This window comes from Protopterus annectens, chromosome 4.part1 (assembly GCF_019279795.1).
Source record: "Protopterus annectens isolate FY-2018-M chromosome 4.part1, PAN1.0, whole genome shotgun sequence".
Taxonomy (NCBI): Eukaryota; Metazoa; Chordata; order Ceratodontiformes; family Protopteridae; genus Protopterus; species Protopterus annectens.
In genome coordinates this window covers 570,765,140-570,791,472 of record NC_056734.1, presented here as the reverse complement: position 1 = coordinate 570,791,472, position 26,333 = coordinate 570,765,140, and the positions used below count along the sequence as shown (strand labels likewise).

General features: G+C 46.0%; 1 protein-coding gene across 1 annotated transcript in view; it reads right to left on the bottom strand.

Annotated features, from left to right (window-relative positions):
- The window catches only part of ACTL6A (actin like 6A), a gene marked incomplete in the record, with an annotated part of 1,351,363 nt that overhangs the window by 181,495 nt on the left and 1,143,535 nt on the right, over positions 1-26,333 (bottom strand). The window contains 1 exon segment of the mRNA XM_044070379.1: positions 25,782-25,877. Coding sequence (XP_043926314.1) covers positions 25,782-25,877 — 96 coding nt within the window.

Here is a 26,333-nt window from a genome sequence, read left to right as displayed (position 1 = left end):
CGGTGACTGCTCAGTGGCTCTGGACCCATCTAAGGTAGAGACCACTGCAGGATCCTTAGTCGAAGAAGAGTTCTGCAGCATACTGGACTCCAAAAGGGTCTCGGTAGCAGCCTGCGAATCCACAGAAGCGGGCATCAGGGGCTGCTAAAGTGCCTCACTAAGGAATGGAGAGCTGACGACTAGCTTAACGGGAGCGTCGTCGGTAGGTTTGGACCTGTGCAGTTTGTCTCTGTCTTTATCTTTAAGTTTTTTCAGAAGATCTGCTGTCGGATGACTTACCAAAGCCATATCGGAATTTGAGGACTGTAAGCGAAAATATCTAGCTACAATAAGGGCCAGACGATGTATAGTTCTGGTGTTGAACAAAGCACAGAAGCGACAGCGGGGGACGTCGTGGTCTGGGCCTAAGCAAGTGATGTAGTAAGAATAAAAGTCTTGGTGTGGTATTTGCATTCCACAGGCAAGATGATTGTTAACTTTTTCTGACATCGGTTAGTGCAAGAAAAAAGGATCCCCAATGGGGCACTTCGTTTTACAAGACTTCAGCTTCAATTCGGAAGACGAAATTTGGACAGCAGCCGACCGGCACTAGTGCGAACTGTTTCTGCTTTGGACTCCACAGCAAGAAAGACTGATGTAATGGCATCTGCTGCCTTACTTTATATACTACCGACAACCTGACGTCAGTCCTGAAGCGACAGCAACTGACACAGAAATACTAAGACTCTGGTATTTGGGCCAGCAGAGGGCTACTCTGGCAGGGATAACCCAAATGTGATGACTGCAACAGTGAAACATGAAGAACATCTATAAAATTAAAAAAAATCTCAGGACACGAAAAGAGGTGGTAAAGTGAGATATGGTTTAAAAACAATAGTGCATGAAAGGCAAAGTCATGTACTTACCACAGAGTTGGATCCCTGTTGTCTTCTTCCATCTGGTCCAACCTGTGGCTATCTGATCCAACTCAGATCCAAAGCCAGCCATTTTAGTGCCTTCAGCCCAAGAGCTCAGTCTCCTCTACTCATAGTACTCTGTTCTCCCCTTCTTTCCTCAGAGTTTGCCTCTGACCATTTCCCCCTAACAAAATATCAAATCTAATTACAACATTAACGAGAAAGAAAAAGAAAAATCGACACTGGACAAGGACCCATGCATGGGGGCTCAAACCCGGCCACCAGACCAATCAGAAGCACTCAACTAACCACCCTAACAATCTGAAGGAGGGTATAAAGGGAGAGTAGGGGATAGTTGAACCAGATGGAAGATAACACAGAGCTATTGTTATGGTAACTACAAAACTTTTCTATCTAATGCATTTTCTGCCCGACTTCAGCCTGTGATACCAAGTCCCAAGACAGAGATAATCCCAGGGAGGCCCTAAGAAAGAATATTCTGCAAAATGGGAAAGTTACAAGTGCTGAACTAGGTAGGTGAAACACAAATATCAACAGAATCCTGCGAGAAAAAATGGTCGAAGTAGCCACTGGTCTAGCAGAATGACCTCTAGGCTTCATAGGTAAGGACATTCCCTTCAAATATTAAGGGAATGAAAAAGCTGGACAGCCATTTGGATAGTGTCACTTTGAAAACAGGCCTTCCTAGCCTCAACTTAGAAGGAAACAAAACAACTGTCAAGCTTTCTAAATCTTTTAGTTCCATCCAAATAAAACCAGAGTTGTCTATGCACACCCAAACAATTAAGCAAATACCCTCCCTTGTCACTGAAATTTGGAAAAAAAAAAAGTCTGGTAAGTGAATTGGCTGGTTTACAGTAGACTCCAAGATGATCTTGAGCAAAAAAGATTTGTCTTAAAAGAAATTCTGACCTTATGAAAAATCAAATGAGGGATGGAAGATGGTGTATGCAGCTCAGATACCCTTCTGGAGGTAGTTACAGCCACAAGAAAAAAGGTTTCCCAAAACAACTTTATGTTTACTGTCGCTGACGGTTCAAAAGGACCAGCAAGCACTTGGAGCATCATGGGAAGATCCCACGATGGTACTGCATCTCAAATAGGTGATTACAACAAAAAAGGTACCCCTCAGGAAGACTTTAGATAGCTTAACAGCTATCAAAAGTACATTATCCCTGCCACTGTGGAAATTGGAAATTGCAGCTAATCGCCCCTTACTGGTAGCATAACTAAAGAGAGAATGAAAAATAGCAGCCAAAAAGTCTAGAATGGCACCCAAATGGGCCAAAAAGAGATCCAAGCCTTTGAGGAGGCCCAAATGGAGAAACATGTCCACTTACTAGCTTATACTTTCCTAGTGGAAGGCTTCTGGGGTGATGAAAGGATATGAATAACTTTGTCAGAGATATTGGGATTCCTGGCCATCACTGGAACTGGAGAAACCATGCAGTCAATTTGAGGGAGCATAGGTTGGGAAGAGACATCCTTGAAGGATGAGAGATCAGATCTGGGAACAGATCCAGCACCCAGGGAAGGTGATAGAGGTGAGGCCAAAGAAAGAAAAAACACACCTGGTGCCAGAACAGGGCAATGAGGGTAACAGTCACTGTGCAGTGGGTGGTCTTCTGAAGAAACTTCATTATCAAGGGCTTTGGAAGGTTTGCATACAGGAGACCTGAGGCCAAGCGTACAAAACAGCATCCCTGTGTAACTGTCACTTGGAAGGGATCAGGGAGTAGAAACTGCTGAACTTTGCATTGGATGGGGAGGCAAAAATAACAGCAGAGGTTACCAAAGTGACTGAAAACTTGAGCCACTACTTTCGGGTTCAGAACCACCTGTGAAGGTAGGACAATATTCCTGCACAAATTGTCCGTCAGAATGTTGGATTTTTCTGACGTGCACTCTGATGAAAAACCACTGAGAAGACATTGCTCACTGCCAAACCCTCATGGCCTCTTGACACAGGTTATAAGAGCATTTTCCCCTCCTCGTTTCTTCCGGTACCAAATCACAGATGTGTTATCCATTTGAATGGTAATTGCATCCTTGGGGTGGATGCCCTGAAAGGCCTGCAACACTAAAAGGACTGTTCTCATCTCCAAGATATTGATGTAAAGTTTGGCCTCAAAACTATCAAGTCTCTTGGACAGTCTTCCCTTCAAAATGACCCCACTCCAGAAGGGAAGAATTCTTAGGGACTGCAGCCTGGAGATGGGGAAAAACAAAAGGTTGTCATGCCACAATCAGGGGCGAGTCCACTCACCACCAAATGTGGAGGTAACAAATGTTAGTCAGGTAAACTGGAAATTCCATCGGATGTGTGAGGTTCAAAGTATGACTATAGCACACAGTATAAATGAAATGAGTTTAAAGAAACAGGACAGATGATGCAGGGTTTGAATCCAGCTTGCAGATAACCTCCTGGCTTAGCACCTATGTCTCTAATGGATGCAGCCAGCCTGTAAATGCTACATCTCCCAGGGCCCTTCTTCTAAATGTCATCTCCCAAGCCCCTTACATTTACCAAGGGTATCAGAACATGTCAGAGAGTTGAGATGTATGGCTAGGCTTAAACAGGCCCTTGTGGTCATTAGGTTCATAGGAGCTTACTAAGCTATGAGGCAAAACCACTGAGTTGCTAGAGTCCACTGTAATCCCCTCATATTTAACCTTGCCAAAGAACTAGACAGACCAAAGCTGCCATATGCCCAAGAAGCCATAAAACCGCAGCTGAAGAAGGTTTGGGAACTTGAAGAATGTGGGAATTCAGCCTGGACAAAGAGTTTGGCTCTCGGAGACCATATACAAATGACAGCCTATAAATTCCAACACTTACACTGGTTCCAGGCTCAACTTTGAGACTCGCACTAAATGTCTTAAGGACAGGCAAAGCCAGAGTAAGAAGTCTCAAACCTTGATGACAAAAAGCTTTGTGGACGTGGTGAGAAGCCAACTGACCAGGCACAGAAACACCTGAAATACCTGCAGCCTAATGTAAGCTGCCACTACTGCCAAGTATATGGCAAACACCTGGGAAGCTGTTGTGAGACCAAAGGACAGAGTTCGAAACTGGTAATGATTGGTCCCCCAGCCAAAAGCAAAGAAATCTCCTTGAGAGCCTTGCTATCTTCATATGATGGTAGGCCTTTGAGATCTATCGAGCACATCCAGTCAGCCTTCTTCATGAGAGGTAGGATGAACTGCATTGTGATTTGGTCTTTTTGGCAAAAGGTTTCAATTTGCTGAGGTCCAGAATTGGTATGAGGTCCTTGTTCTTTGGTACTAAAAAAATTTGGAACCCAGGATACTCACTGGTCTGGTGGGACCTCCTGGATGACTCACTTGGCTGGCAATTTTTGGATTTCCACTAATGCATCCCTTTTCTGATGTGGTATCACATCTGGAAAAGATTTGAGATTCCTTTGAAGCAAATGAAAAGTGAATCGTGTAGCCTCTGGACATGACTCAACACCCATACACCTGAGATGATGGCCTCCCAAGCTTTTAGCTGGACAGTCAAGCCACCTCTGACTGCTTCCAGACAGCAGCAACCAGGCAACCCTTCAGATGTGCTGAAAATGTCTCCTGTAGACACAGTTCTGCGAAAGCCTTGGTTCTGTGGACTGCTTCTGTCATTCAGGAGTGCTGCCTGATGCATTGGACAACAGCCTCATGGACACGCTTTTCATAGACTGCATAGCTGACAACTGAGACTCGAGTCTTTTCAGTCTCTGAGGACTGCTGAGTCTTCACCACATTTGACTTTAGACACTAGGTCCCAATGAAGTCTTTCAAATGAGCAAGTTAGTTGAGCGCACATATGTGCATGCTATCCCCAAATGATCTACAGCCTGAGACTCCTTGTGGGGTTGATAAAACTCACTTCAGAGATGGCCTTTTTTGTGTCAGCTGCTGTCACAACAGCTGGGCTCTTACTCCAGTGCTGCCTGTCCTTAGGTGGGGTAAAATTCTGGTTTCCTGTGGTTTGGTTCTACCACATCAGGTCCCCTCCAAGCTCTCTTGATACACAAGGTCAGGAGCATTGGGGGGGGGGGGGGGGACGACCAACCAGGACATGGATGAACCCACGCCAAAGGCCTGCAAGAACAACGACATCCCTGTCTCCCACTCAGTCTCAAAAATGTCAAAAGATGGTAGTACCAAAAGAGACATGGGGGGGGGGGATTTGGGGATGTCGTACTCTTCATTGAGCTCAGGGTCTTCTGCAAGGGATTCATCAGGAGAATCCAAGTGCTTCCTCTTACACCTACTCTTACAGTGACTTCCAACCAGAGAGTGTGGAGGACATCCTGAAGAAATTGGGGGGGGGGGGCTCAATGCAGGGACACCTGAGGACCAGGAGCAGGATATCCCAAAACCAGCTGACATGCATCTGCAGGCCCTGAAATGGGAGAAGAGGTTGGATCCAAAGTCACTGCAAACAGCCCTCACTCCAAATGGGAGAAAATCCTCATCACAGCATCAGAAGCAGAGGTCGAAATTGAAAGACTGGACTTTGCACTCCTCAGGTCTGCGGACCCGAACAAAACACCAGCATCAGTCACCATTCCGAATAGCTCTGACCCTGAGATTAGGGCTGAACAGTTGAGTGCCAAGGCTCCAAGAGGTATGAACGACTCCAAAACCCAGACGATCAACGCAGATTTCATGGCCTCAAACCCTCAGCCTAGAGGGATGTTCAGCTCTGACAGCAATAGATTTGAGATTGCCAAGGAGGGAGTTGCGGCCTGAAGCAACCATGCCATCAGTATGAGGGAACCCATGAGGGAAGGCAGCACAGCCAGGCTTGTAAACCTCAGAACCTAAGGGGCCAGGGGAGGAAAAAAAACTGTAGAATATGAACCCTCAGCAATGGGGTTGAGGAGGCTGTAAGAAACCCTAGTTGAATCAAAGTCTGCAAAAAGTAGCACATCAGCTGTTTCAAGTCTGACAGCTTCATGGCCCAAACTGATCTGATGGACCTACCAGAAGATGTCACCACCTGCGGTTTGGAAGCCCTCCTTCCAGATGTAGGATCTGACAAATTGATCATGGCCAGTAAAGCTCAAATCCAGGGAGTTGAGGAAGAAGATTCTGGCAAGATCTCTGAAGATGTAATGGATGAAAAAGGGACATACCAACCTACCCAGTGTAAAAGAGTCCTTAGCTAAGAAGGGACTAGAGACACTGAAGGCGGGAGACTTGGGCCTCTGCAACACAGGCAGTCTATATGATCGTGTCTGAACAGTCAGTCTTGGGTCCTGACGTAGTTGGAGATGGGGGTTTCGAAGGTCAGCGAACCTGTGGCTCTGATTTTTCAGTCAATGAGGTGGAATTGCTTACATTTCCCTCTATCCTTGGACTGAGACTTCAGGTCCTTGTCCTGGGATCGCTCGCTCTCCCTCTTCTCAGGCACTTTACTGGGAGAAGGGGAAGATGAAGAGGAAACTGCAGACAGAGGAGGCATTCCTTTAATAACTAACTTGGGGAGATGCTCGTTGAGACCTTGTGTCCCAAAAGCAGCACAGGAAGAACAACTGGACTCAAGGTGGGCAAGAAGGCAAACAGAGTGGTCATGAGTGTTTTAGGGGGGGTGCAACTTGTGCCCTCAAGAAAAGAGAAGTTATGTTCTTAACATAACGTTCCATCTGTGCTGTCGATCTTCATTCATTCTTTTTTTTTTTTTTTTTGATCTTCATTCATTCTTGACGAATGGCACTCTGTTCCGATCCTCGGAACCGGCTCAGCCATTATAAATCTCTCGTCAGCCAAAAAAACTCTCTAGCTAACTCTACCCACAATGCCCCTCTATCCATTACTGCAGACAGAGTTTGCAGCCAAAGTATTGTGGAATGACAGATACACAAGGTAGAAGCCATGTCTAAGGTGAAACCTAAAAGGTTCCCAGAACAAGTGTCCAATCCTTCAGGAAATCTGTAGGAGGGGGAAAGGAGGGTGGGTTGTCAAGAATGAATGAAGATAGGCAACACAGATAGTAAGCACATAACTTCTTTAATTGATTTTGCCAATCTTCATTCATTCTTGATGAATGGGACAGAGTACCCAGCTACTTTAGATCCTGGGTGGCCTTATGAAAGGATATTCCTGAGAACCATACAGCCAAAGGATATTCTTCCCCTGGAGACCATATCCAGTTTGTAATGAGTGATGAAGGTATGTGGAGTAAAAAAGTTACCTACCATAACGTTCCATGTTAGTTGTCTTCTTCTCACCTTCTTTCTTGCTGGTTGGGTATCGGCTCCGACTCGGCCATCTTCAAAAGCTCGAGAGCTGCATACTGGCTTGAGGCCACCCCATATCCCATGATGCCTGGCGCTAGATACCCAGATCTCATTTGGTAAGACTAACTGCAGACATAATAAAGGAAAGGATCCTATCCTGGAATATATAAAACCTCCAGAGAGGCTACTAGACAGAAAGGAATAGCCAGAGAAGACTAAGCCAGTGAACAAAAACCATAAAGAACTCTTCTCAGTCAACAAGGATAAGGGGCTGGAGGGTGGGACGCAAGAAAGAAGGCGAGAAGACAACTAACATGGAACGTTATGGTAGGTACATAACTTCTTTATGTTGTCTATCTCGCCTTCATTCTTGCTGGTTGGGACAGCGTCCCTAGCGCCTAAAATCCTGGGTGGCTCATCGGAACAAACTCTTCAGAACAGTGGAACCAAAATCAGCTCTGTTCCTGGAAACCAAATCCAACTTATAATGTGAAATGAAAGTATGTGGGTTGGCCCATGCAGCCGCAGCACAAATAGATTCCATGGGCAACCTAGGCTGAAAAGCCACAGAAGTGGCTAAAGCTCTAGTGGAGTGACCTTTTGGTTTAACAGGTAACTCTTTATTCCTCAGTTGATAGATAAATGTGATGATAGAAGTCAACCACCTGGACAAGGTTACTTTTGAAACTGGAAGACCTTGTTTACCTTCAGCATAAGAAAGGAAAAGTTGGTCCGATTTCCTGATATCTTTCGTTCTATGCAAATAAAAGCATAGTTGCCTGTGAACATCTAACTGATGCAATTTGTATTCCGCCCTGTTGGAGTGGTTGGGAAAAAAACACAGGAAGATCTATGGACTGATTCAAGTTATTTTCTGAAGAGACCTTAGGAAGAAAGGAAGGATTAGTCCTGAGAGCAACCCTATCATTGTGGAACACTAGGTACGGAGGACGGGAACAAAGAGCCTACAGTTCCGAAACTCTTCTGTCTGAAGTAATGGCTACCAGAAAGAGAGTTTTCCATGATAGAAACTTCAGGGAACAAGAAGCTGCTGGTTTGAAGGGAGGAAATATTAGAGAAGCTAAAATCAAATTTAGATCCCACGGAGGTGGGGGATTTCTCACTGGAGGCCTGAGCAGAGTGGTATCTTTCAGAAAAGCTTTACACAGCTTGTGCAACATGATATTATTTCCAGACAGGCCAATGTGAAAATTTGAAATTGCAGCTAACTGAACTCTAATTGTAAATGAAGCGGACCCAGAATGGAAGAGTTCCACAAGAAAATCCAGAATGTAGTGTATAGGGGCTGAAAAGGGATCTATACTCTTAGTCTCTGCCCAGGAAGAAAAACGTTTCCACTTACTAGCGTAAGTCTTTCTAGTGGTAGACTTGTGCGATGATAAAATAATTACCCGCACAGACGGGGAGATATCTGGAAGCCTGGCTAAGGCTGGAAGTGGAGCAACCAAGCAGTGAGCTGGAGAAATTGCAGGGATTGGTGCAGCCCGCCCGATTGATGGATCAGAAGGTCTGAAACTGGGTCGAGTCCAAGGCTTCTCGAGAAGATGATGATGCAGGAATGGGAACCATATTTGTCAAGGCCAGTAAGGAGCAATGAGGATCATTTTGCAGCCCAAAATGGTAGCTTTCTGTATCAGTTTTGGAAGAAGGGGAAACGGAGGGAATGCATAAAGAAGTCCCTGAGGCCAATCGTGGACTAGAGCGTCTCTGGGGGAATGTCCGGGAAGTGGAAGGAGAGAGAAGAATTTGTTGCATTTGCTGTTGAAGGGGGTGGCAAAAAGGTCGCAGCAAGGCTGGCCCCATTTGCGGAATATTTGGTCTGCAACTACTTGATTCAGAGACCACTCGTGAGGCATGAGAATTGCTCTGCTCAGTCTGTCTGCTATGACGTTGGACTTCCCAGGGATGTGCATTGCAATCAGAAACCGTTGGGAAGAGCTCGCCCACTGCCAGAGTCGGAGTGCTTCTCGACATAGGGGGTAGGAATTGGTTCCGCCCTGCTTGTTGATGTACCACACTACTGACATATTGTCTGACTGAATTGCAACGGTCCCGGTAGGAAGAGAGTCCTGTAGAGCTTGCAACGCTAGAAGCACGGCCCTCATCTCCAAGATGTTTAGGTGCAGATGGTACTCTTGAGATTGCCAGGTGCCCTGGACTGTTCTGCCTGATAATGCACACCGCACCCGATCAGGGAGGCATCCGTGGTCACCGTAGCAACTGGAGGGGGAAGTACAAATGGACTGACCTGGGGCACTGATGTGGAGACCATCCACCACGCAAGGTGCTTTTTGCATGCTTCTGTGATAATAATCATGTGAGACATAGGAAGCTGCTGGAAGGACCACTGGGTGAAAAGCAGCCACTGGAGGATCCTCATGTGAAAACGAGCTAGAGGAACAAGTATGATAGCTGTTGCCATGAGACCTAGAGCTTGGAGGACGAACCTGGCTTGAATTCTCTTGCATGCTAATAATACTTGTACATGTTGACGAATCACTAATACCCTGTCTGGTGGAAGGCTCGCTGACATGTCTTTTGTATTTAAATTTGCGCCTATAAAGGTGATAGGCTGACAGGGCGACAATGCAGACTTTTTGAAATTTATTGAGATTCCTAGTCTGGAGCAAGTGTCGATAGTGAAGTCTCTAGCTCGCAGAAGGTGATGCCTGGTGGTAGCAGTAAGGAGCCAGTTGTCTAGATATGGAAACACCTGGAATCCTTGCCGTCTCAGGTGAGCGGTAACTACTGCCATGCATTTGAACACCCGAGGGGCTGTGGTGAGGCCAAAGGGCAGAGCTCTGAACTGGTAATGGCTGGCTCCCAGCCGGAAGCGGAGGAATCTTCTGGAGTGTGTGTCCATTTTGTCCCAGTCCCCTGTCTTTTTTGGTACCAAAAGAACCTTGAGTAAATTCCGGATCCTTGCTGGTCTGCTGGGACTTGCTGAATGGCTCTTTTTCTTAGCAGTTCTGAAATGTCTTGTACTGCTTGATCCCTTAGATTGGGTGGAACATCTGGAAGGGACTTGTATGACTTTGCGGGAGTGTGAATGAAGGGTATTCTGTAGCCTCCGGATATAACTGACCGTACCCATTTGTCTTGTGTTATGTCTTGCCAGACTCTTGGGTACAGTGATAATCTTCCCCAGACTGCCTCCGGAAGTGAGCAGTCGGGCAATCCTTCAGGGATGGTGGGAGGGCTTCTCAGAGAAGGATTCTCTGCTGCCCTGGTTTTGCGGACACCCTCTGCCACGAGAGCGGCGTCTGTTATTGTTCCCTCCTCTGCCCCTGGATGGGAAATCACCACGTGTGTCCGGCAAGGCTCCCTGAGATTTCCGGAACCACATCTTTCCGCTCTTCTGACCCTTGGGATATGGTCTAGAAGGAGTGGAAAAACGGACTCCCATGGCAGAGAGAGAGTCTTGCTTTCCTGTTCACACCTGGTAAGGGTGTCCTTCACCTGTGATCCAAAAAGAGAGGAACCATCAAAGGGGGTGTTGGTGAAAGACGCTAACGTGTCTCCTTAGAGCAACACCTGTGCCTGCGGCTCTACTTGCACCATCGGCTGCATAAGAAATGAGCCTCATGGAGGAGTTCACCACTGAATTAAGAGTCGCCAGCTGGGAGGCTGCCTTAGCCCGGGCCCCCTCAGCTGATGGATCTTGGAGGGTATCTCCAAGCTCTTTAAGGAGATCCCTTTGAAGGCGGGTAAAGTGGCACAAGTAATTCAGAGACCTCATAGAAAAAGTCGCTGAAGAAAACATCTGCTTCCCATATCTGTCCATCGTCCTGGACTCCTTGTTAGGAGGATGGACAGATGAAGAAGTTTCAGCCAACTCCTTCTTGGTGGTCGCCGCTACCACCATGGCATCAACAGGGACACCTTTGGTCAAAAACTGTTTATCCTGTGGTGCCGTTATGAATTTTGCGGGTCTTCTGGGGGTGGGTCCCACTGTGTCTGGAGCTGACCATGCCTTCTGAGCCACCATGGACATGAGTGGGTCGAAAGGCGGAGACACCCAGGAGGTGGAAGGTTGGGATCCAAACGCATCCAGGAATACCGACTCATCCTCGGAGGGGCTTAGGGTAGTCCAGTTCCCCCTCTGCCTAAGCATCTCAAGGATGTCTGAAAAGGAGACATCTTCAGAGCAGGATCTCGGGGACCCTTCCGAATCCTCCAAGTCAGTATCTGATGTGACTGACTCAGGGGAGTCAACATGCTTCCTCTTGCATTTCCTCTTACGAGGTGGCTCCTCTGAATGATCAGGGGAGGCCTCAAAAGAGGACGATACACCCAAGGGGGTGCCCTGGAGTGTTGGTTCCCCACGCTTGGGGTCTGGAGGAGGGACAGAGGCAGATGCAGGCACCATAGTGGGAGGAGCCAGTGGGGATGATCGTGGGGCTGACTCAGGAGCCAGCACGCTCCTCATGACCTCGAAGGCGTCCCTGCTCGGATGCGGAGACTGCTCCGGTTCCAAAGAGACCAGAATCCCTCTCCGCACCGAGGGGGATGGCTCCGAAGCCGATGTAGGAGCCGAGCTCACCTGCGCCGAAGCTCCGAGGGGGAGAACGGGGTCGGACAAGGGTCCGATGCCACTCGCCCCCTCGGAGCGGACGAGGGAGTCTGGGCGCCCAGATCCCTCCAAGGACAGTACCAAGGAAGTAATCGGAGCTGACGACGGAACCGAAGGAGAAGGTATCGGTGCCGACGGTTCGACGATTCAAACTCCAATGAGCTCCGGCTCCGAACTCAAGGGAGGAGTCTGAGGAGGAATGACTGCAGACAAGGATGGAGCCGAACCCTGTTGAGGGGGGCCGGACAACATTTTAGCTAGGGCCTGCGATTTCAAAAGCCTGCTGACCACTCTCTCCAAGTCATGATCTGACACTCTCGATGACCGAGAAGAGTGGGAGGACCGATGACTGCGCTCCGATTGGAGCAGAGGAGACCTCGGAGCCGAGCATATCGACTCCAGGGAGGGAGATCTAGATCTCTTTCGACTCCCTGCCGGCTCTGAAGTGCGTTTCGGAACCGACAGAGACAGGCACATCGGTTCCAGCTGGAACAGAGGCAGAAGTAGCAGCTTCAGCTAACGACGGCTCCGAACTGGGAGTCGAAGGTTTAGGTGGCATGGAGGACTTCACTGTCTGAGCCTTAGCCGGTGACTCCTCGGGTCTGAGCAAACCCATTAGGATTAACTTATTCCTACGCTCCTGCAGGACTCTTGGACTGAAAGCATGGCAAACTGAACAAGAGTCCTGCAGGTGCATGGCACCGAGACAATAGACACAAGAAATGTGACCATCTGTCAGAGACATCTTCTGACAGCATGAATCAAACTTCTTGAATCCGGACACCTTGGTATCCTTAGACATAGCTATAGAAGGAATACCAGACAAAAAAACAAAACTATAAAAATTTTAGTATAGTAACTATAACACACACACACAAAATTACCACACCCAAAAACAGTCAAGTATACCACAATAGTCTAACAACAACAAAGGAATAAACTATATATATTTTTATTTATTTATTTTTTTTTAAAGAAAAAGCTAGGTTAGCCTCTAACTTAAACGGCTACTTCAGAAAGGAGGGAGGGGGGGGGGACTCTCTAACTGAAACGAGTTTTCTGAAGGGAAGGGGAATACAGGTAAGGAAAGGATATATATACCTAAAGAAAGATAGTATACTACAATTAATAAACTACACTAAACCTACTAGTTTTTTTTTATCAAAAAACAGATAATAATAATAATAAAATACACGACCTGAGCCAGTAAGACAACCTCGCAGAAGCGGCAAACGACATCTGGGTATCTAGCGCCAGGCCTCATGGGATATGGGGTGGCCTCGAGCCAGTATGCAGCTCTCTAGCTTTTGAAGATGGCTGAGTCGGAGCCGATCCTCTCAACCAGCAAGAATGAAGGCGAGATGGACAACTTAACATCCCATGTTGTGGCTGCACAAATTTCATCCATGGATGTCCTAGAGTGGAAAACAGCTGACGTAGCTCTAGATCTGGTGGAATACACTTTAACAGGCAGAAGTAAAGTACAGTTGTGTACACCTACCATAAATGTAGATGTTCGAGTGTCTTCACTGTTGCAGTCCTAACTGTAGGGTGTTCCTGCCGGCAGGCAGCCCGAGGTCGGCCAGAATCCCAAAGTCCGGGTCCGGCGTCGGCTGTAAAAGCTAGTACCCTGACGTCAGTACACATTGGTACATAGCCCTCAGCCGACGCCATCTTCTCCAGCCTTTCTTGCCCCAGATGTCAGAAGTCCCCAATAAACCAAAAATGAATCCAACAAGGAAACACAAATACACCACAAAAAGGGAAAAGGGAGAAAAAAGAGGGGATAGGAGGGAGGGAAACCCCGACTGCAACAGTGAAGACACTCGAACATCTACATTTATGGTAGGTGTACACAACTGTACTATATTCTTCGTGTTTCACTGTTGCAGTCCTAACTGTAGGGTGGAATCCCAAAGCAGTGTAAATGGGGAGGAGGTTTTAGATAGAAGAAGGGGAGGCAAGAATACCCTGCAAAACAGCAGAGGCAAAGCCTGCCCTGGTCTTAGAAAACAGAGGGAGATTGTAGTGCTTGGAAAAAGTATGCACAGAACTCCAAGTGGCAGCTTCCAAGATATCCTTGGTAGGGACTCCTCTGAGGAAAGCTGTAGAAGTGGCAGCTGCTCTAGTAGAATGACTTCTAATGGTACCTGGAAACTGCTTCCCATGATGAGTGCAACAAAATCTAATTCCACAAGCAATCCATTTGGAAATAGTTTGTTTAGAAATAGGTTTTCCAAGAGAACTGGAAGCAAAAGAAACAAACAATTGATTAGACTTTCTGAACTCTTTAGTCTTGTCCAGGTAAAATCGTAACTGTCTGTGCACATCTAATGAATGCAAAATCCTTTCCCCTTTATTTTCAGGATTTGGAAAGAAAGTAGGAAGGTAAATTGTCTGATTTAAAGCCACTTTCGAAATCACCTTAGGCATGAAAGTAGGATTGGTCCTCAAGGATACTCTGTCCTGATGGAAAATAAGGTATGGCTCCACAGCCATGAGAGCTTGCAACTCTGAGACCCTTCTGGCAGAGGTCAATGCTAATAAAAGAACAGTCTTCCAAGATAAAAACTTAATATCTGAAGATGCAGCAGGCTCAAAAGGAGGCAAAGTAAGTTTTTCTAAAACATAATTAAGATCCCAGGCAGGGACAGGAGGGGTCCTGGGAGGCCGCAAATTTTTAGCCCCTCTCAAGAATTGCTTCACCAAAGGATGAGAAAAAACAGGAGGATCAGAACTGAAATGTGCAGAAATAGCAGAAGCATGAATCTTAATGGAAGAAAAGGATAGTCCTTTAGATAAAAGTTCCAAAAGGTAAAGCAAAATAGAAGAGATATCAAGAACCAGAGGATCCGAACCTCGGTCTTGCATCCAAATACAAAACCTCTTCCATTTAGAGGCATAGGATTTCCTAGTGCTAGGCCGTCTAGCTTCCAAAAGAACATCCAAAACTTGTTTGGGAAGACTAGAGGAAATCAAATTCCTTTGAAGAGCCAAGCTGCCAGGCAAAGGGTCTTGAGATTGGGATGTAGTAACTGACCCTGATGCTGGGACAGAAGCGAAGGGTTCAGAGGGAGAATCCAAGGAGGCCCCAAGAACAGGTGCTTTAAAGTTGGATACCAAAACTGTCGAGGCCAATTTGGAGCAATCAGGATGAGAAACTTGGGCTTGTCCTGTTTTATCTTCAGTAATACCCGAGGTAGTAGAGGAAGAGGAGGGAAGGCATATCCTGAAAGACTTCTCCAGCTGAAGGACAGGGCATCCACTCTCCAAGCTGTTTTGTGGAAGGCCCTGGTGCAAAAGCGAGGCAGCTGATGATTGAGATGGGATGCAAACAGATCTATCTGGGGACATCCCCAAACTGCAGTAATCCTGTTGAATAAGTTGGTGTCTAGCATCCATTCGTGAGGATCTGAAATGTTTCTGCTCAGGCTGTCTGCTAAGAGATTCTGTTTCCCTGGAATGAATTGAGCCTGGAGATGTAGATTCAAATTTAGAGCTGTGTCCCATAGAGTCATAGCTAGTCTGCAAAGGGGGTATGAATGAGAACCCCCCTGCTTGTTGATGTACCACATGACCGTGGTGTTGTCTGTACGAATTAGCAGAGGCCCTGGTAGCAAAAGGTTCTTGAAGGCTAGAAGGGCATTTTGAACTGCCAACAATTCCTTCAGATTGATGTGCCAGTGAAGCTGGTCCTTTGTCCAGGTTCCCTGCTGGCAATTGTCTAGAAAATGTGCTCCCCAAGCATAATCCGAGGCGTCCGTGGTTAGGATTTGAGTAGGTTGAGGAAGACGAAAAGGCTTTCCTTCGTTTAAAGTGCATACCCTGGACCACCAGAGGAACTCCCTCTGAAGGCAGGGGATCAGAGGAACCAGAATATCCAGATCGTGATAATGCTGTGACCATACGATTTTCAGATACCATTGAAGCTTTCTCATGTGAAGCCTTGCGTTTGGAATCAACAGAATGCAGGAAGCCATGTAGCCCAGAGCCTGCAGGAATTTCCTTGCAGTGAGCTGAGATAGAGTTGCCAAGGTGCTGAAAGTAGAAGCCAGCTGAGTTTGTTTTTCTGGAGTGAGGAAGGCCCTTTGTACGGTTGTATTTAAGAGGGCTCCCAAGAATACCATTTGTTGAGAAGGGATCAAATGTGACTTTTTTGTGTTCACTGAGAATCCCAGTAGGAGGAGAAGACGTTGAACAAAGTCCAGATGGTGAAGCAGAAGATCTTTGCTGTCTGCCTGAATAAGGCAGTCGTCCAAGTAGGGGTAAATCTGGATCCCCTGAAGTCTGCAGTAAGCCACTACTGGTGCCAGGCACTTGGTAAAAACTCTGGGAGCAGTAGATAAACCAAAGGGCAGTACAGAGAATTGAAAGTGCCTTGAACCTGCCTTGAACCTGAGGAACTTCCTGCGTTCTTGCCTGATGGGAATATGTAAATAGGCTTCCTTTAAGTCCAGTGTCACCATCCAGGCATCCTGAGAAAGCATTGGGATTAGTTGCTGCAGAGTAAGCATCTTGAATTTTGGAATTTCCAAAAAGGTGTTCAACACAGAAAGGTCCAGAATGGGTCTCCATGAGTTTTGTTTTCTGGGGACCAGAAACAGTCTTGAATAAAAACCTTTTCCCATCTCCGAGAGTGGAACAGGCTCTATGGCTCCCATGGCCAGAAGAGCATCCACTTGAATTAAGGCCTCTGACCATTGATGTTTTGGCAGATCTGGCCAACCGTGAGTCCTTGGCAAAGTGTGAAAGTGGAATTTGTAACCTTTTAAAATCACGTCCAATACCCATCTGTCCTGGGTAATATGAGTCCAATTTCTGTAGAAAAGAGACAGTCTTCCTCCGAGAGGGGCATCCAGGTGAAGGAGTCCTGTAGCCCAACCAAGAGAGTCATTGAGTTTGCTTTCTTTGAGATTGGGATCTGTCTTCTCCCCTTCTAGGTGAAGAAGCAGTCCATTGTCTAGATCTGTAAGTGGCCTGCCCTTGACCACGACCTCTGGAGCGCCTATATCTTCCCCTTTGAGGCCTGTCAGTCGTGGGAAAGGACCAATTTTTAGAGGGCCAATTCCTGGAAAATCTAAGAGGCTGAACTTGCAAGAAATCTTTAACAGTCTGCATAGACTTTGCCTTTTCTTCCATCTTTTTAATAACTTCCTCAGCCTTGGATCCAAAAAGAACATCATGTTGAACAGGGGCATCTAATAACTTAGCCTTAACCTGTTCAGGTAAATTTTGTTCACGAAGCCAGGCATGTCTCCTGATAACAGTACCAGAGGCTGCAGCCCTGCAAGAAGCATCCAAAGCATCAAAACCACAATGTAAACTATGCTTGTTCACTTGTTCAGTAGCATGCAGGACATCCTGCAGTTCCTTATCCTCTACACAAGCAGGAAGGGAAGCAAGCTTTTGCTTTAAAACAGACAAAAGAAATTGCTGATACTTAAACATATGAAACTGGCAATTTAAAGCCCTTACAGACAGGGTAGCAGAAGCATACACCTTTTTTCCCCACCTGTCTAAAGCACGAGAATCCTTCTCAGAGGGAATAGGATTTTTAGAAGTAGCCACCTTAGCAGCCTTAGAGCCCTGAGAAATAGTTTCAGGATCCGCAGAAGGGTTTTTAAATAAAAATAAATGAGAATCAGGAACCCTATAAAATCTATCAGGCTTAGAAGGAGCAGGAGGCATGGAATCAGGATTCAAATTAGCCTCAGAAAAAGCATCATCTACTATGTCCAAAACAGGAGGGATAGCTAAAGGCCTATGTTGAGGAAGAAGAAGAAATTCTCTAAGCCTCTTCTTGGAAGCAGAATACTCCTGTCCTTCTCAATGAAAATGTTCCCTCATCTCATGCAAGGTTTCCCCAAAAGAGAAATCCTCAGGCGGAGAGGCCGAGGGTAAAGAGTCCTCAGCATCCGAATCCTCATAAGGAGGAAAGGAATAGTCCTGATCTGATGAAGAAACAGAAGATACAGAAGCCTGGTCAGAGGAATCCAGAGTAACATCCTGTCGAGGCCTTTTCTCAGGAGGAGGGTGAGAACCCCTAATCATTGTAAGCAAATCTTCAGCCATCTTTAATAACTGCTTTTGTGTCTTGGGAGTGGATTCAGAAGCAGCTTGAGCAGCAACTTTAGACTTTACAGGAGTCTTTGTCATTGTCTTTGCCTTTGAAATAGTTAAGTGAGTAGGCCTGAAAACCCCCTCAGAAGCCGGTACCTGCACAGCGGTTCCGGACCCATCTGAAGGAACGACGTCCAAAGGTCCTGCAGCAGGTAAAATAGTGGGCCTTGATGGCTCCCCATGGGAGTCGGTATCGGCCATCGGTTCAGAAGTGGCGGACGACAGGGGCTGCAAAAGCGCCTCACTGACGACAGCCGAACCGGACGCTGGCTCCAGCTGCAACGAGTCCTGTTTGGACCTCGGAGGCCTGTCTTTGTCTTTGCGCTTCTTTTGAACTCCGGTAGTGTCCGACGACATTCTATAATTGAAGCGTCTGCCAAAATAATTTAAAGCCCAATCGTACCTGCGCTTGATAGTACGAGAGTTGAACCTGGCACAGAACCGACAACAAGAAACGTCGTGGTCAGGGCCTAAGCAAGGTAGACAGTAAGAGTGGAAATCTTTGAGGTATTTGTTTCCCACACGCTATACAATTATTAACTTTTTCTGACATCGGAGGAACAAGAAAAAGATTCCCCAACGGGGTACTTAGCTTTGAGAAGAGAAGTAAGAACTTCGGACTGACAACCACAAAATACGCTGTTCGAAAATCGCCAACCAACGACTTGCAAGCTGCTTTCCACCGCACGGCAAGAAAGACTGGAGAAGATGGCGTCGGCTGAGGGCTATGTACCAATGCGTACTGACGTCAGGGTACTAGCTTTTACAGCCGACGCCGGACCCAGACTTTGGGATTCTGGCCGACCTCGGGCTGCCTGCCGGCAGGAACACCCTACAGTTAGGACTGCAACAGTGAAACATGAAGAACATCTTGTGGTTGTTATAACTGTAAATAAAGGCAATGCAATCTCTGAGCCATTCTGATACGGTAATGGTTGAGACAGGTTTAACCAGATATAACTTGAAAAGGAAACAAACAACTGGTCCGATTTTCTAAACTCTTTCGTGTTGTTCAGGCAGAAATGTAATTGTCTGTGAACATCTAGTATGTGCAAGCAATATTTGCCTTTATTTGAGAAGCTGGGAAAGTAAAAACAGGCAAATCAATTGCCTGATTAATATTAGATTCTGAGACAACCTTAGGAAGAAAGCAAGGGTTAGTTCTTAACAAAACTATCCCTATGAAAATCAGGTAAGGGTATTTCACACAATGCTTGAATTTCAGAAACTCTCCTGGTAGAAGAAATGGACACAAGAAAGTTTTCCACGACAGAAATAGGAGATGGCAAGTTGCTGCTGGCTCAAAGGGTGGGAGCACCAAAGATTGTAAAACCAGAGTCAAATCCCATGGAGCTACAGGATCCTTGAATGGGAGCTTTAGACACAATGCACCTTAATGCACCTTTAAGGAAAACTTTGCATAAATGGTGGGAAATTAATGAATGGTCAACCTTGTCACTGTAGAAATTAGAAATGACCACTAATTGAACTTTAATTGTGGAAGCAGAAGTTCATTATTTGAAGAGGAAAGATAAAAATTCTAGAACTTTGTTAACTGGAACCGAAAATGGGCCTAAATCATGTGTACGGGCCCAAACTGAAAATCCCTTCCATTTGTTAAGGTAAAGTTTCCTGGTGGATGGTTTGTGAAAAGCCAGAAGTTGTTTTTGTACTGAGAAAGCTATATTACTCTGCCTAGCAACTAATGGAATTGGAGTAACCAAGCAGTCAGCTTGAGACTGTGAAGATTGGGTTGCACCAATTCCTGTGGGTGAGACAGTAGGTCTGGAACAGGGAACAGAATCCATGGACGGTGAATCAGGTGAGGACAAATAAAGGGGAGACAGACTTGTCAGGTCCAAAAGGGTGCAATGAGGATCACTCTGCTTCTCAACCTTTGGGCTTTCTTCAAGAACAGGGGAAAGGCATAGAGCAGTCCTAAGGGCCAATCGAAAAGGACAGCGTCTCTCAGGGAACTCCCCCAAGGGGGGATTAGGGCAAATTAACCGCTGCATTTGTTGTTCGCTGGGGAAGCAAAGTGGTCGGAGCAAGGCTGGCCCCATCGATGAAACATTCCCACTGCCACTTTGAACTGAGAGACGACTCATGAGGCAGGAGAATGTATCTGCTCAGTTTATGACGTTGGAACTCCCCGGGATATGCACTGCAACTAGAAAGCGGTTGGAGGATCTCACCTATTGCCATACTGTGAGAACCTCCCGACACAGGGGGTATGATCTGGTTCCACCTGGTTTGTTGATGTACCAAGACCACTGACTCTGTCTGATTGAATCGCAACTGTCCCCAGAGGGAGGGCAGACTGAAAGGCCTGCAACGCTAAGAGCTCTGCCCTTAATTCCAGGACATTGTGCAAATTGGCCTCTTATGGAGACCAAGTGCCTTGGACTGTTCTTCCCAGATAATGCCCCCCACCCGATCTGGAAGGCATCCGTGGTCACTATAGCCCTGGGGTGACAGGGAGTCAAGGGGCTGTTTAGAAGGGTTTCCTCTGACTTCATCCACCAGGATAGATCCTTCTTGCAGTGACTTATTACTAGAATGGAATAAGTCATGGGATGTGTTAGTACGGACCATTGTGCAACTAACAGCCACTGAGGTAGCCTCGTGTTAAATCTTGCCAAACGTACTGAAGTTATGGTTGCTGCCATACAGCCTAAACCTTGGAGGACAAGAAGAGCGGGAACCTTGTTTTTAGACAGGATGAACTGTACTTAAGACCTTATTTTTTGTAGTCTGTGAAGAGGGAGAGAAGCTACACAAGATATTGTATTGAAACAAGCTCCTATAAACTCTAGGTCTTGTGTTGGAGTCACCTAGGACTTTTCTTTGTTGACCGTTATGCCCAAAGTCTCAAAAAGATGCAGGATAAAATGTGTGGCTTGAAGCAGTAGACGTCTGGAGGGGGCGGTCAACAGTCAGTCTAAATAAGGAAACAGTCTAAATCCATGTAGTCTCAGGTGAACTGTGACTGCTGCCATCCATTTGGTGAACACCCTGGGGGCTGTTGTGAGACCAAAGGGAAGCACTCTGAACTGAAAATGACTGGCTCCTAGACGAAAGTGAAGAAACCTTCTTGAACGTTTGTCCACTTTTATGTGGTAATATGCGTCTTGAAGGTCCATATAGCACATCCAATCGTTTTCCCTATAGGAAGGGAAGTATAGCCTGTACCGTGACCATCTGGAATTTTGTTTGCTGAACGAATCTGTTCAGAAGGCAGAGATCCAGTATTGGTCTCTAGTCCCCTGTCTTTTTTGGCACTAAACACAAACTTGAGTAAAATCCGGATCCTAGCTGATCTGGCTGGACCTTCTTGGATGACTTCTTTTCTAGCAGCTTTTAAATCTCCAAAGCTGCTTGATCCCTCTGATTGGCTGGAACATTGGAGAGTCTTCTTTGTGATCTTGGGAAAAGAATGAAGGGGATGATGACCTCTGGCAATGATTCTCTGCACCCACATAATCAGAAGTTTAGTTGCCAGGCTGTCTGGTGCCGTGAAAGTCTCCCCCCGACTGCTTCCAGAGGTATGCAATCAGGCCTCCCTTCAGGAGCGCTGGTAGAACTGTACAGAGAAGGAGTCTCTGGAACCCTGCTATGGGGTGGGCATCTTCCATTAGAGCTCCCCCCTGCCAGAGGGGTGCTACCGTGTGTCCTGAAAAGGCCCTTGGGACTTCTTGAACCATATCTTCCCACTCCTCTGATTCCTGGAATATGATTGCTGAGGAATAGAAAAATAAATGCCCACAGCAGAAAGGGTCTTTCCATCTTTTTCGCACTTGGCTAAGGTGTCTGACTTTGGGGCCAAACAAAGAAGATCCGTCAAAGGGAGCATTGATGAAGGAAGATGTGAAAGGCTCCATGAACTCACACAAATGCATCCAGGTGTAATGCCTGAACCCGCTGCTCTGGTCGTCTCCTCGGCTGCGTGAGTGATGAGCTTCATGGAAAAATTCAACATAGATGCCAGGGTGGCCAGCTGACAGGCAACCTTATCTCACACCTCATCAGACACAGCTCTGGCAAGGGTATCTGATAACTCCTTGATCAGATCCCTCTGGAGTCTAGTAAAGTGTGCCATGAAATTCAAGGACCTTAGGGCAAAGGTCGATGAAGTATTAAACCGTTTTCCAAACCTGTCTGTTCTCCTAGATCCTTGGTTAGGTAGATAAACAGTGAGACACTCATCAGCAAGTTCCTTCATGGTGGCCGCCGCCATCATGGTATCTACTGCTAAACCTTTTGCCCAATATTGATCTTCAGAGGTTGATAACAGTTTGTCTGGTTTCCATGGGATCAGCTCTACGAAATCAGGGGTCTTCCACTCCCGCTGCGTGATTCACTTAACGAGGTAGTCAGCGGGTGGGGTCATCCAGGAAGTAGATGGTCAAGCACCGAATGCTTGCAAGTACACATTCCTCAGAGGATGGGTCTTTGGGCTTCAATCACCCCTCTGTTTTAGGATCTCTAGGATGTCTCCAAAGGAGACGTCAGGGGGTGACCGGGGAGAACCCTCCTCCTCACTGAAGTCCACATCTTGTGACAGATTCTTTCGGGGAATCCAAGTGCTTCCTCTTGCATGTCTTCTTTTGGGGTGGTTCCTCAGTGGGAATCTTTGAGGAAGACTCTGAAGAAGAGGGGCCCTGTACACCGGTAACTTGCATCTTCAGTGATCGCTGTCCAAATGCGAGAGATGGTGTCAGCTCTGGACCAGAAGGTACAAACATATCACACTCCGATACAGGAGGAGTCAGCTGAGAGCCCACAGAGGATAATGCCCTCTCCATGACTTGGAAGGCAGCCCCCCCCCCCCAAAGAGGGATGGAAGCTTTGACGAGAGAAAGACTACTGCAGAACCAAGGTCACACCCCGCTTCGAAGGACCACCAACCAAAGCAGGAGCCGGGGAAAAGCACATAACTTTCAAGGCTCAGACAGCCAAGATAGACTCAGAGAAAAAGGTAGGAACCAATCCAGAGCCCTCAGAACCAACAGCTGAGCTACAGCCCTGAGAATTTACCAGTTCCAAGGGAACCAAAGATATCAGAGCACCACCTGGAGCTGAAGAGGGAGTGTCTGTCAGCACCAGGACAAATGGAACCAGGGGAATCGAAGTGGAGGGCTTTAAGCCTCCTGAGGACATCAGAGGTGGAAAATCCGGAGTCCTGGGAGAAAAGATCCCAACTCCAGAGGGAAGATGGGATCTGAGAAGGGGAAGGAAGACCTCTGGCCACAAAAAGCTGATCCAATCTCACGTCTACTTCGGAAAGACTCCTGAAAGATCGGACAGATATCCCTGAAGGGGATTCTGGCCTTTCCAAAAATAGACTAGGAAGTTGACCCACAAAGGGGTCTCTGGAAGGGGAATACCTTGTCCTGGGAACTAAAATCAGCTCTGACTTCCGCACTGAAGGAGTGGGTAGAGTCTGCGGTGGTGAAGTCAGTACAGACTGGGAAATGAAGGGGGCAGGTGCCGACATCAGTGCCGAAGTTCTCGGTGCCGAGACTGCCATGGTTGCTGCTGCCAAATATTCCTGTTCTGTCAATTTTTTAACCTTACTCTTTGGTTCTGAGAAGGCTGATGGAACCAAAGGTTTGTGTCTCAGTTCCGAGACTGCCATGGTTGCTGCTGCCAAATGTTCAATTTTGGAACCTTATTCTTTGGTTCTGAGAAGACTGATGGAACCAAAGATTTGTGTCTCAGTTTCTGGTGCCGTAGGAGAGCTTGGCACCGAATGACTTCCCTTTTAAGCTTGGTCTGACTTAGATGAAGTAGGATCTGGCTTAGGCAGGGCTTCTTCGAAAGATTTTAACAGTCCTTTTAATATCAACTTGTTTTATCTTTCTGATAAGGCTCTGGAACTGAAGGCCTTGCAGATGAACAGTCAATGTCTAAGTGGGGTGCACCCAAACAGTAGACGCATGAAATATGCTCATCTGCATTAGCCATCTTTCGACCACACTCTTGGCACTGCTTGAAGCCTGAAATGTCCATCTGTTTTTCTGCCACTTTGTGAGGAACAGAAGTCGCCAACGAAAAGGGTGACAGACCCACACACACAAAGATAAATGGAAATTCTACCAACGATGGTGGAGAGAGAATAGCAAGATTGGTAGAGAAAGGGAGGAATACCAACGATGATAATATAAAAAGAGGGTCACCTTAAAAGGAACAGGGAGAGGGAAAGTTTACCAACAATGGTAACAAGAATACCGTGACGGTATGTAGGGTAGAGAAGCAGAATCAGTCAAGAAAGGTAAACAAGAAGGAAAATAACTTGTTTAAAGTTAACAGGAATTTGTTAAAGAGGAATAAAAGATTTTAAAACTTAGCTGGAGAGTACTGGTTAACGCATCTGGTTACCAGAGTGGCAAACAGAATCTGAGGTAATGGAGAGAGGGGCATTGTGGGTAGAGTCTTAGCTCAAGAGTTTTTTTTGGTTGGTGTGAGCTGTATAATGGCTGAGCCAGTTCCGAGGATAGGAACAGAGTCCTATTCATCAAGAATGAATGAGGATTGACATCAGGTACATTTTATGAAACCTTTCTTCTTTTTCTCCATCCTAAAAACACAGCAAACAATAACAGTAAGCACACTGTGTCTAACAAACTAACAGTACAAAGCCTAGCTACCTATAATTGTAGCAGAAAATCTAAAATACTAATAATTTGTTGGTAAGAGAGACTGCTGGAAACAGAGGCACTGAACACTTTAGGACCAGAATCAAGAAACACTAATGCGAAACAAATAAAACCAAACAGTAATGTAAAGTGCTTTTCGTCTGGCTACATAGCCAGACTTCTTCAGACAAAGGAAGCAAAAAGTTTGTAGCATTAAGTATTCACCCAATACCTTCCTGTTAAACTAATTAACCAATAAAAACACATCTCCATAGAAACAGTTAAAAAGCAGTAATTAGGTAATGTTAAAAACAGCCAACTTCAGCATTTTCCAACCTAAAAAGCTATAAAAAAAAGTATTGAGCAAGCAATCCCACCATCCCCACCCACAAAACAAAACATTTTTCCATAAAGTTTGTTACCAAATGTAGTATCAAATTGGGTTGCTTGATTAATACTTTTTTGCAGCTTTTTAAGTTGGAAAATGCTGAACTTGGCTTTTTTAACATTACCTAATTACTGCCTTTTAACAGTTTCTATGGAGATGTGTTTTTACTGGTTAATTAGTTTAACAGGAAGTTATACGGTGAATACTTAATACTGCAAACTTTTTGCTTCCTTTGTCTGAAGAAGTCTGGCTATGTAGCCACACGAAAAGTGCCTTACATTACTGTTTAGTTTTGTTTCGCATTAAAGAGTTTCTTGATTCTGGTCCTAAAGTGTTCGGTGCCTCTGTTTCCAGCAGTGCCTCTTACCTAGTTTGTTGGTTCATTGTTACTAAGAATTTCTTACAGACTGTAATGTTTCTTCTTCTCCCCACCTTTTTTTTTGAGGCAGGGAAAAAGGGCAGGAATGCCCAGAGAAAATGGAAAAAAAAAACAGGACACAAATTTAATCAGCACGTACTGACTCTCAAAAACTATGCCTTCAGTAACTGAAACACTGTCAAAATACTAACAACTAGGGTAGAGGATAAAATTGACCATTAAAGGCAGCTTAAAAGGGTACGATGAGCAGAGCTCGCAGACCACGATGCATTCCCTAAGTAGGCAAACGAGATCTGAGGAGAGAAGGGGAGAACAGAGCTCTGTGTTTACAGAGGGGTGAGCAGAGTACTATGGGTAGAGGAGGCAGAGCTCTCATGCTGAAGAATCTAGAATGGCAGACTTCAGCTCAAAGGTGGATCAGTCAAATCCAGGTTGAAGCTGGACAGAAAAGACACTGATTGCTACCAAGATCTTCTCAGTGTAACATACTTAATACTTACTGGAGGAGTCTTTTGTGAGAGTTCTCTGTTCAGTCTGTCTGTGAAACCTTGTAACAACGTGTTCCCCCCTGCAACAATTACACTGCCATATAAACCCTACAAGAAGAAAAAATACATTATTAGTTAAACATTAAAGACAAACAGATCATCATAGATATACCTCAAGATATGATTAAAACAGCAGCATTTAAGTGTTAAAATAACATTCATGCAAGTGCACAGATCAGACCAACTTTAAAGGTTAGGATCTTTTAATTTTCAGTAGCCACTCACCTTATGTGAGAAAAATACATCAGTAAAAATCTCATATGCACCAACAAATGGGCATTGCATATTTCCAGAAAATAAGCAACAGGCTAGGTACACATCAGAGGATCTACAAAGAGAACACTCCACATGATGCAAACCCTATGGCTGGGTTTATACTCTCTGCCAAATGGCATTCTGTATCTTTTCTAGAACTTTCCATTCTTGAGAATGAAGTACACTAGTGTCAAAGCAAGCTGATTTCAGAAGTACACTCATCCCCTGTGTCCCCAACTTCACTCCCTT